Source organism: Musa acuminata, unplaced genomic scaffold, assembly GCF_036884655.1.
Source record: "Musa acuminata AAA Group cultivar baxijiao unplaced genomic scaffold, Cavendish_Baxijiao_AAA HiC_scaffold_1119, whole genome shotgun sequence".
Lineage (NCBI taxonomy): Eukaryota > Viridiplantae > Streptophyta > Magnoliopsida > Zingiberales > Musaceae > Musa > Musa acuminata.
Window position 1 is genome coordinate 141,007 of NW_027021332.1, and position 11,681 is coordinate 152,687.

The following is an 11,681-nucleotide window of genomic DNA, read 5'->3' on the forward strand; positions in this document are numbered from 1 at the left end:
CCACATTATCTTAGTTGCCTTGAGACCAACACAACCAGTAGAACCGCCTGATATAAGGTTTGCTTCTGTATAGAGTTTTTCACAATACATCAATCACATAATATCCAAAAATAAAACAGTAACTATTGTGTATGGTTAATGAAACCTACTCTAGATTTCTAGTCTACAAACAAAAATACTTGGAATTCACTCAGGGAGATTGGTTTTAACATTACTATTACAAGTTGGTAAGATTCTAAAAAAAAACTTGGTCAACCTCCTGAAACTTAATTCCACAAGCAAGCTTTGGGATGTTCTTGCAAGAAAGTGATTAGATGCATTGACCATTATTAGTCGACAAAAGAACTGGCTTGATGTAGTGATTCAAGAATATGATTGGGAGGAAGGGAAAGGAACTGGAGTCATGCACACCAAGATCCTACTTCCAAACCGCAAATATGATGAGACATTTGGGATCGATATCCAATATAGGAAAAAGAGAGGGTTGCAGCATATGTGCTCATGACTGAACAGCCAACCTCTGAAGATGCTCACAGAAAACTTGAAGGCTGACATCATCCGTCAAGATGACATCACTGCCAGGAACTACCTCATGAGAGGCGGAGTTATATGTGGCTGATGGGTTCAACTTCGCCAACAAAAATCTTGCCTGTGGAAGAAATATGCACAAGTTAGTCATCAGGGCTTCCAACTAGTAGTTTATGTTCCAATAATGTTCCATTTTGTAAAATGCTTCCAACTAATTTCAAGTAATCCAAGTTTCGCATGCAGCAGACATCATGCAGCAGTTCCTACAACTAACATAAAGGAAATTATGGTCTTGTGATGTCAAGCGAAAAATCACTCAACAAATACAGACCTGCGAGCCATGCTGATCACAAATCACTAATCTGGGAACAGGGAACCGGTCTGTGATGATCAATTGAGCATCATCGTGAGGTGCTTGTAATAGCTGAGCAAAAGCCTGCAAATGGCAAAAAAGAGAAAAAATCATCAATATACTTTCTTTGTGAAAATTTTAATTTGCAGAATAATAAACCAAGACACTCTGAGAAAGGGCCCAAACTGAGAGTTCATCCCTATATTGCCCTTTTGGATGGAAGGATTTAAATGATATAGAAAGTGCATAACGTTGGACCAGTATGATCCTGGTACATCGGATGGTGAGTAACTCATGCCATCCAGTATTATTGAATAAAATAATAAAAAATAAAAGTACATTATTATGTTAGTCTCAAGCTATATATTTCAATACTGATACTTGATGGGACTGATAAACATTGGTCCCTACCAACAGGTACAGTCGAGATTTGGAACACCATAGCGGTCAGACTAGCTCCTTGTATACAAGAACCTGACTCTACATTATCATTTCTCGTATGTAGGAAAATTTTGAACACTTGTAAATCAACACAGTTGTCTTAGATAAAGGGAAGTAATGTACCAGATTATGTAAACAAGGTGAGAATGATGGTACATTAAATGCAAGAGGCTCACAACAAATATACCTATTACCGAGTTCAAAAGTGAAAAGGACCACAAATAATGCAAGAGGATCACAAGAGGACCACAAATAGTTCAAAAGTGAAAAGGACCACAACTAATTTAACTACTTATGTAATCCAAGTTTTTACAGGCAGAATAGAGTCCTTGGTTAAACAGCATCCACAGGATTGAATAGGACTATGAAGATGATTGCAGTAAATTTCAGTTATACCTAAAACAGTTTCAAATGATTTAATTTCAGTTGTATTGGAGGTTGATCATAAAAACATGGGGACTAAAGAGAAATGGGCAACTGGACTCTCAAAATTTGCTGCAAACAAATTTAAACATAGATATAGTTTAATATGAACAAGGGTTTTACTCCAAGCTGTGGACTAAAACAATCCAGAGATGGGTGATCAAGTGCTAATATCATCATTTATCCAATGACTCCATGTCAGCTTCAGATGGAAGCAGAACTAACATTGACTAGATGAATTTAAATAAAATAAATGAACCATATAAGCGGAGATGTACTAGAGGAAGTTGATTTTTTTGCTGGGAAAAAGCAGGTTACGGACATTTCTCTGGAAAGTAGCAGGTTATGCACTATTCATATCATTTAACTATCTTTCTTTCTTAGCTGCAGTATGAGGCCAAAACAGTTCCACAATATTTCTTCTATTGTTCTTTTTTGGTTTCAACTACTACTATAAACACAATTTTCACCATCTGTCAGAAAGTTCACTTTAGTTATTAATTCACAAGGACCTGAGAACCCAGAGTTCCAGAGTAACAGACAAATCAGGATTTTAAAGAAAGTTGAAAATTAGATAAAATCGGTGACATGGAAGTAAAGTTGACTAACTAAATCACATAGAGCAACACTTAAAACACTAATTTTCTAGAAATTCATACATGAGAAAAAACAACATGATAATGCCATAGAGTTACCTGATGCTCTGGTTGATTATGGTAGCCCATATTGCGCCATTGAGCAATGGTCATACCATGAAAAATAACAACACTGAAATAAGCATCAAGCAAAAGTATCCTATCTGCGGATATAGATGTCACATCCAACAATGCAGGTGCAGGAGGTGAATTAAATGAATAAGAAAGCAGTGAAGGCTGGATCATAACAACAGAATTGGTGATACTCTCCCGATTTAACAACATTCGGAAGTAAGCAGTCTCATCAGGACTATTGTTAGAAACCTGTAGTAAGAAAGCATAAAATAGCTTTAAAAGAACTCATAATACATTTGAATTAATAAAACCTAAGATGACTATGAATGATAGTACCTGAACGAATTGCGAGCGCCGTAAGTTAAACATAAACTGTGGTAATATTGAAAAATTTGGATGCAGCGTAAATGAAGCAGGGTCATCTTTTCGGTAATTACCAAACTGTGAGCAAAGACGGATGAGAGATCTGTCCAACCATCGTGATGCATCAAATGCTTCCTGAAAAAATGAAAGCTTACTGTACAAAACAATCAAAACCGCTTAACCTAATCATAAAGGTTTTCCAAGAATTTTAAATTTTTTTATTGTATTATATACAGATTTATGCTAAATTTGTTATTCAACTTGAACAGCATAATCCAATTTGGACTAAAGTAGAGAAATCAGAAACATACGCGACAAATTAACATTAGATTAATAAAAAAATATAATAACATTTATTAATGCACTCTGAATATTACCAAAAAAGAGCTAGAGTATGAACTTCACCAGCTACTGAGTATAGATTAGGGATTTTGGCAAGTGATCATGGAGTAAAAACATCCATCCAGGTATGTAAAACTTTCCTTACCTCCATCTCCATTTTCAAAGAGATATATCTTGCTAATACAACAGCTGTAGTTTCCTGGTCAAATCCTCCAACTAATTCCTGCACAAGCAGTAAACATTCCAGATAAGCAATCAAGTGTAATCATACTCTTCAGTCATAATAGAGCACAAAACTTGAAAGAAATGTTTAAGCGAGTTACATAAGAACCTGAAAAAAATCAAGCCAAGAGCAAAAATAAGTAACTAACATTAACATATAAATGTCTATATTGGGAACTCATTCATATCTAACATACATGTTTCACAGAGCAAGGGAGAAAATAGGAAACAAAATTTGCAAGACAGGAAAGTGAAAAAAATCCAACAAAAATTCATAGAAATGACTAAAAATAAATAGACGAAAGAAATGTGAGAAGTGATGATCCTAGCCCTAGGAAAATATTAGATCAGTCAACTTAGAGAAATAAATCAAATACCATATGAAGCTATAATTAAGAAACCGTAACAGCCCAGACAGGCTTAAGATTCATTAAATTGAATTGCATTCTTAGCTAGAAAAAATTGTAATTCAGACGGCAAGGCTAACACATATGAAGTCCCAAAAATGACTTGAATGGAAAGTCAGACCAAATTTCCAAGGCAGTTTAATTCCAACCATGACCTCAAACGCAATGTACAACATGAAATCAAACACCACATTATGCGACAAACTCCTTGTCTGCGATAAATTATGTTGCTCACTCTGATTTCATTTTACATGGAAGAGAAATTCAACAGAAAAGAACAAATTAGTACCTTATTTGATCTAATACACTCAGATTCTAACCAAAACTTATATCCATCCCATGACAAACATTTTATCAAAGAACAAAATGCAAAGGAATTTACTTGGAACATAATCCTGAAGAGATGATAAGCATACCAAGTGGGCAGAGATAAAGAAGAATCAAAATTTGCTTGTAGGAAGTGCATCAAACCTGCCCCAAAGACCTATATTACTTCAGTTAATTTTCTAAAACATTGGCTACAGACCAAAAATTTAATATTTAATGCTTCCTAGACACAAAATGTAACCCATCCAAGTTGTGAAGTTAGATATCATAACTATCCCAAGCCCAAGTGAACTTGATTGTATGTAATGACAACAATAAAACAACCATGTCTCATTTGTTTCTAGCATATCTGTCCAGATTCTGCAACGCTCTCGAAATTTATATGCACAATAATCCACTTTATACACCAAGGAATAATGCACATTGCAAACATAATACCTCTTTCATAATATTGGTAGCACTTGAAAGTACATTTCTCCATTTTGTCAATCATATTTCTCAATTCTGACAAAAGGAAGACCTGATTCATGTTTCTCCCTATTACTTATCTAGCATCTGTAATCCAGGTCATATGCGAAGCATGCATTAAATACATCAGTCTTGCTCCTAGCATTAAGATTTTTCTATTTCTCCATCTCTTGACACAAGTATCTCATATCCAGGTTCCACAATCAGAAAATGCAGGAAAAAAGTTACATCAGTGCCTGAAAAGCACTTGTACCATAGTCTAGCATCAGTTGCTAGGTGTCATATTGTTACAAAATCTTGCCCATCATGATCAATTGATGTAAACTATATATATATATATATATATATATATATATATATATATATATATATATATATATATTCCATAACTAACCTCTGTGTTAGAACCATCCACCCATGCCCTAGTAATTGTTGTAACCCGTAGCCTCATCTGACCTTCAGGATTTTGATAACTGCAAGTAACCATCACATTGGTACTTAGTAAGATCTGCATTTCAACAATGAAAAAAATATTGAAGAAGATAACACCATACTTTGTTAAGAATTGTATATACAGCTGTGGATTTGGTATTCCAGGTTGGCTTGACCGTTCACTAGGTGAAATATCAAAGAACACAGTCAAACAAGTACTTCTATCAAGACCACACATCTTCCATGAAGTTGTATTTCCTTCTCCTACAATGGTGTCAGCACAAAGAGCCCCCTTCTGCAAGTATCCAATAAGTCAGCACTGCATTTATTAGAACAGAAGAAAAATTAAAATATGCATCTCGTGTCAGAATAACTCGACAAAATTTTAGTCTCTAAACAGGTCAACCTTCTCCATAGATGTACATGGTCCAATAATTCCCTGAATTTTGATGTCCTTTGAGCAATTAATCTCAAGAGTGCCACTGGGATGAAAAATAAAGATCACAAATTTAGTACAAAACTGTATTTGTTAAATATATTTAAGTGTATAGGAGTATAACAGAATTAGTAAAATATTCTACCAAATGTAGCAAAATAACAAATTCTCCTTCGTCTCAACTCAAAGAATTTGGTCTATTTATAATGATATTACCTTGATTTATAAAAAGGTAAAAGGAAATGATACATGGCAATGAGAAGTGTGTTAGGAACAAGGTGGTTAATGGAACGGATGCCCCATAGATCAGATCAAGTATATATGGTTAACTAGCTTTTCCTAAGGAAAAGCATAAGAGAAATAAGAATGAATGACTTCTCACAATCTGATTAAAACAAAAGGAACAACACTCAGGCTCAAAAATAGAAGAACCTTCCAAGGATGAAACCAAACTAAACGATGCATATATGATGGAGCTTTATGAGTAATATAGAAGAAGGGAGTTATGGAGTTCACACTAAGTTCATAAAGAAAGGTTCCCAAGGTGAGTTTCCTCTAACTTCCAGCAGGTCTATCAACAATACATAATGGAAGTAGAAATAAATGAATCAAATATATCATGTCTTCACCATATTCTGAGGAGTGTCACCTCTTTTTGGATTATAAGGTACTTTTTAGCAGTTTCTTTAAAAATAATTTCTAACTTTTCAGTATCTACAGGCTATTAGGTCCATCACAGCTTCCCCATCAATGGTACAGTCACATGAATCAAATTTCTGTACTAACAAATAAGTGAAGAATGATAATGTGATGTATAATGCAAGGGAAGGATGCAACCAACTTACTTAAAAGAAAGGCCTAGAGACTGCTCTCCATCCTCAAAAATTCGCTTAAAAGAATCTTTGAAAACCGGATGTCCAAAACTTTCAGCGAGCACAACTAGTCCACCAGTTCTTTCAACTGCTACTTTCATCTCCGCAACCCCAACCTGAACATATTCAGAAAGGGTTAGAAAATATATTAAGCACTTCAACATCCATAGAACTTCCCTCCTCGGGAGTACAGCCACTAACACGAGACTTGAACATGATGACATGAAAATTTTCACAAGAGTAGGACACGTCAAAGTACTGACATGGCCATTATTTCATGTGAATCTCATATATTATTATATTATTTTTTACTTGGTACAATTAGAATCTATGATTATCATAAAAAATATATAAAAATCTAGCAACCATTTATAGTAGCAAAATTCATATATATACTTCAAACACATACATAAAAGCATTCGATTATGTCATCAGTTAAACCTAAATCAAAATTTGACCTGCCTTGAAAACTAATATAGATGGATAAATTTCTTACATATTTTGCACGACATTAATAGAAAATTTTGTCAATGGTACTACAAGGTCCTAATAAGTACTGAAGTATCCAACTTCCAACAAGGACACACACAACACACAACAAACAAACCTGAAACGTTCACACAACAGAGTCACTGGAACTGTCCTAGTGTAATGTTCACAGCATGCTAAAATGACACATCTCATTATTACACAAATAGACTGACTACTTGTAACTTGATTTTGAAAACAAAAAATGACTTATTGGGTATAAAAAGTTAAAAACAATGAAGACAACAAACAAATCAAACCTGATCAAGTGCTGAAGCAAAAAGGTCCAAAACATGGCCCTGGCTAACCAGCTGCTTGGCAAGATTATCATAAAATTTAACAGCTTTGTGGAAATATGGAGCAGCATCTTTATCAAGATCTTTATGTGAACGAACTGGCTCTGATTGATCGTTTGACACAATCTGCAAATCATATCTACTGTAAGCCACAATGCTTGAAAATAAGATGAATAAGAGAGCTAGGTATTAAATTAAAATGGAAAATAAGTTCTGTTGGCCCTAACATAGCATGCCCAACCATTTACTTAAAAGTCACACCAGGGACATTCTTACAGCATATGAGACTATGAGTTATGTCAATCATAGTTCACTGAATAAAGCAATGAATTACCATGTACATGTGAGACCCGGATAAACAAATTGAAAATATCATAATTGAGAACTCACCTTAAAGAGCTACCACCATGGACCCTAGGAACTAGATTCGCTAGTTGATAAATCAGATATCAAAAAGCACATGGACCTAACAGCACTGACTAATTGAAAGCCATTAAGATAGAAGTCAGAACCAATTGCAGAAGTAGCAATTGTTTTCCAGACAAATGTAAGATGCATTGCTGCTCAACAAGGAGGTCAAACCCAACTATTTCTATCAGACCTACAAACCCCAAAGACTCCAGTTGTTATCCAATTTAAAAATGAGAAATTCTTGAATCCAGCATCAAGGAAACAAGAGGGGGAAGAAGAATATTTTACCAGTCCAGGGCCAACGGTACATGGTCCACCAACCAAAGCTATGATTCGGGCTCCGGTACCACCAGTACATGCTCCTAGTAAGCCAGCTGCGACACTGAGGGCAACCCCCGTGCACCGCAAATCACGATTCCCCGGTTCCACTGGCCACTGATTCCTCTGCAACTCATCTAGCAACTGGGATGAAACAAAATCAAAAGAAACCACATATAAATTATTAGTAGCAATTAAATTATTGTGGTCACAGAGATGAAAGAACTCACAGAATTGAGGGTATATTCACAGTCGGACGCGGGAAGTAGGAATCTATTGACGGACGTCGAAGGATGCAACCCATTTCCCTGGGGTCCCTTGAGATACCCTGGCGCTCCAGCAACGGCACCATGGCGAACACCAGCTACCGAAAGTCCCAACTGTTCCAAGATCTGCTCTCTTGAGATCTCCTTGGTTCCCCTAAACACGTAGATCTTCGACATATCCGCGAAGCCCAGCTCGTGGAGGTGGACCTGGGTGCCGAAAGTAATAAGCCCAACGAGGGCATGGTCCGGTAGGAGATCGATGGCACGGCGCATGGCGGACTGGACGTAGCCGAGCTCCTCCTCGATGAGGCAGGTATCAAGGACGAAGAGGAAGACGGGAGGCGGCGGAGGCGCGGCGGCATCGAGAGGCGGGGGCGCGTACTCCACGGTGGTGCACTCGGGGTACAGCTCGCCGGGGACGTTGGTCTCGCTGATGCCAGCGTAGTGAGGGGGGAAGTGGTTGCGGGAGAAGCAGAGAGGGCAGATCCAGATCTTGGCAGCAAAGTCGACGCGGGCGAAGGGGTTTAGCACGGCGGCGCAGGGCGGCTTGCAGCGAAGCGGGGCGTAGGGGAGAACGACGAGGGAAGGAGAGGCGCGGATCGGAGTCACTGAGGCGGCGACGGGAACGACGCACTTGCTCGCCTCCACCTTGGATCGAGGCCACGAATTCCAAGTCATCCGGACGCCGTCGGGTCCATCGGGGTCGGTGGAGGAGGCGCCGCCGCCGCTGAAGGCGAGGTCGACCGCCATGGACGCGGGGGAGATGGGAAGCGATCGATCGCCGGCGGAAGTTACGTACTGGAGAGGGGAGGGGACGGGCGATCAGAGGAAATTTGCCATCTAGAGGAGAAGAATATGACTTGCGGGGGAATGGCGGTGGTGACGCGGCAATTGGGTTCAGACAAACCACAGTAGCGGAGATTGACTTGGGCTGGGCCGTATAAAATCACAGCGCAATATATATCAATTTTGGGCTGAGCCGTATATATATTCTCATCCACGTGCAAATGAAGGAAGGGTCGTCGCCCGTCTAACCTCATGTGGAGACCTATTAGGCACGACGGTGATGTGAAGTAGGTGTCCACGCGTCGACATCTGACACACCACACGATTGAATATATACCTTCAAAACAATCGATCATGAAGCAAACCTTAATACTTACATATGAAATCAGTCTCTTTAACTTGTATCGTAATTCTAAATCTTTGTATGATAATACTACCAGTGTGGACTTTAAGCAGGTATAGATCCTAAAAAATATATGGAAATGTCACACAAAGATGACTTTTACATTTTGCTTTTGCTCATAAGATAATCACTCTATCACTCTGAAAAGATCTAAATGCATAGCCAAAAGAACAGATCTTTAAATCACTTTATTTGCATTTACCACACAGATTGTCCAGTTGTATAGCATCAGCACAAAGTACAAGCAATAAAGCATAATAAAACTAATAGGTTCACGAAAAACCATAATGCTTTCAACAAGTAATCTCAAATTTGTCTGCTTCTACACTGTCAATCTTATTCCTGTACTCGGATCAAACAGGTACAACCTTGATGAATCTAGGGAAAAAAGGCACCCTTTTCTGCTGCTTATTTCTTTGATTTATCAAAGCTTCCACTGGTGGCACAAACGCAAGCAATACCAACAGCCCCAGGCACCATGAAGAAACATTAAGCTCAGTGCTGGGAATTTATCAGATTTCTGATGACAAATGGAAGAATTCCTCCATGATTGAAGTAGGCCAGTTCTACCTGCATTGCAGTGATATGACAAGGTTCGTTAGACTTAAGTGAAAGACAAACTGACTGATCTTCATCGACATATGAGCTTTGCAGACACTTGCGACCATTTTCCATCAATGTCTATCAGTAAAAACAGAGTTCCTACTTGTGGTTGGTCAAAGTACGGTGGAAACTGTATGAGATGGAAAGCTAATGTGCTGCATGCGTATTCTGTAACACTGGGATAAATGAAAATAAAATCTGAATACAGATGAAGATGCGAACAAAGTGACTAAGATGCAGAAAATTACTATGAAGATAAAAGGAATAATACAGATAAAGATGCAAATGATGATACACAACTAAAGAAACACAATATTACAAAACTTGCTGTAGGGACATGACATACAATCTCATGCTTCTTAGGTCAAATAGAGAAATAGGTGAGACAGCAACTGCAAACTAGATGGATTGATCGTATTCTACAAATACATGATGTATAGAGAGAGACAGAGGGACGGAGGGAAAAGGAATAATGACGTTATAGTTAATAGTCAATGGGTCCTACTGTGATGGAGAATATGTTTACACTCACTTCATGTGAAAACCAGTATGTTGAGCCACAGGTTGATATTTTCAAAAGTCATTCTAAGCATAATTTTCTTTCTTTAACTAGCTATAAATTCTCTCACCAAAAAAAGAAAAATAATGTTTGATATGCAATCACAATTTTTTCTTGAATCTAGATAGAGCAACTTAAAAAACATCAAGATAACAAGAGAATTTACAGTTAGAAGGATCATTCAGTAACAACTTATGAAATTAACATCTTATTTAGTTCATAAAACTTTAAATTGCCAACTTAGTAAATTGTCAACAAATCGAACTCCAGGTTCTGGACTGTAGTCCAGTAAAAAATTTACCTCTGTATCAAACCGAAGAGTGCATGTGAAAGATTTCCCATTGTCCACAACTACAGTAATATCTTGCCCAGGTCTTATGTCAGTGATGCTACTTGGAAGATCTATTGTGTAGCACTCATGCCCTGTCAAACCCAGTGTCTCAGCATCCTCACCAGGCTTGAAACACAGTGGAATTATACCCATTCCAACTAAATTGCTGCGATGGATCCTCTCAAAACTTTTAGCAATAACTGCTTTGACTCCCTAACACAAAAATATTCAGAGTGGCCATGTAAAATTAATCTGAAAACAAGCAAGTATTATATGATGGACCATGCCAATAGAAACATACCAACAACATTGGACCCTTAGCAGCCCAGTCTCGAGAGCTACCACTTCCGTACTCTGCTCCTGCCAAAACTATGGTATCATGCCCATCAGCCTTGTACCTCTGAAATAAAAAAACAGGTGCAGTCTCAGTGTTTCCATATTCAGTATTAAGAAACGAAAAAAAGAAGTCCAAACAAATCAATTCCATGAATATAACTCGAAGATATTCTAATACCACAGACCATGATAAGTCAAACAAATAAAAAATAAATAATTTGAAAGCAGAACTCTCAGTTTATGTTTCAAAGGAATCACCGTTGCTACTTCAAAGACATAGAGTTTGTCCCCTGTTGGGATATGAACAGTCTTTGGTCCCACTTCTCCCTTGAGGAGTTTATTAACAAGACGAATATTTGCAAATGTTCCCCTTGCCATGATTTCATCATTGCCCCGCCGGCTGCCATATGAATTGAAATCTCTGCGATCTACACCACGGTCAATTAGGTACTTTGCAGCAGGACTGTCCTTGTGAATGCTACCTGCTGGTGAAATGTGATCTGTCGTAATACTGTCGCCAA

General features: G+C 37.8%; 2 protein-coding genes across 2 annotated transcripts; both read right to left on the bottom strand.

The window, feature by feature from the left end:
• Positions 1 to 48: 48 nt before the first annotated feature.
• Positions 49 to 9,022, bottom strand: LOC135666708 (protein transport protein SEC23 E-like). Its single transcript, XM_065178321.1, has 12 exons — positions 8,107 to 9,022; positions 7,847 to 8,020; positions 7,112 to 7,273; positions 6,297 to 6,439; positions 5,422 to 5,497; positions 5,138 to 5,310; positions 4,978 to 5,056; positions 3,305 to 3,382; positions 2,791 to 2,952; positions 2,440 to 2,703; positions 860 to 964; positions 49 to 649 (listed from the first exon to the last, which is right to left on the bottom strand). Exons 1-12 carry the CDS (start codon positions 8,890 to 8,892, stop codon positions 500 to 502), a joined length of 2,352 nt encoding a protein of 783 aa, XP_065034393.1. The 5' UTR covers positions 8,893 to 9,022; the 3' UTR covers positions 49 to 499.
• Positions 9,023 to 9,490: 468 nt separating this feature from the next.
• Positions 9,491 to 11,675, bottom strand: LOC135666693 (putative aconitate hydratase, cytoplasmic). Its single transcript, XM_065178312.1, has 4 exons — positions 11,419 to 11,675; positions 11,126 to 11,224; positions 10,795 to 11,037; positions 9,491 to 9,901 (listed from the first exon to the last, which is right to left on the bottom strand). The coding sequence occupies exons 1-4, from the start codon at positions 11,536 to 11,538 to the stop codon at positions 9,827 to 9,829; spliced, it is 537 nt and encodes a 178-aa protein (XP_065034384.1). The 5' UTR covers positions 11,539 to 11,675; the 3' UTR covers positions 9,491 to 9,826.
• Between the last annotated feature and the right edge of the window lie 6 nt (positions 11,676 to 11,681).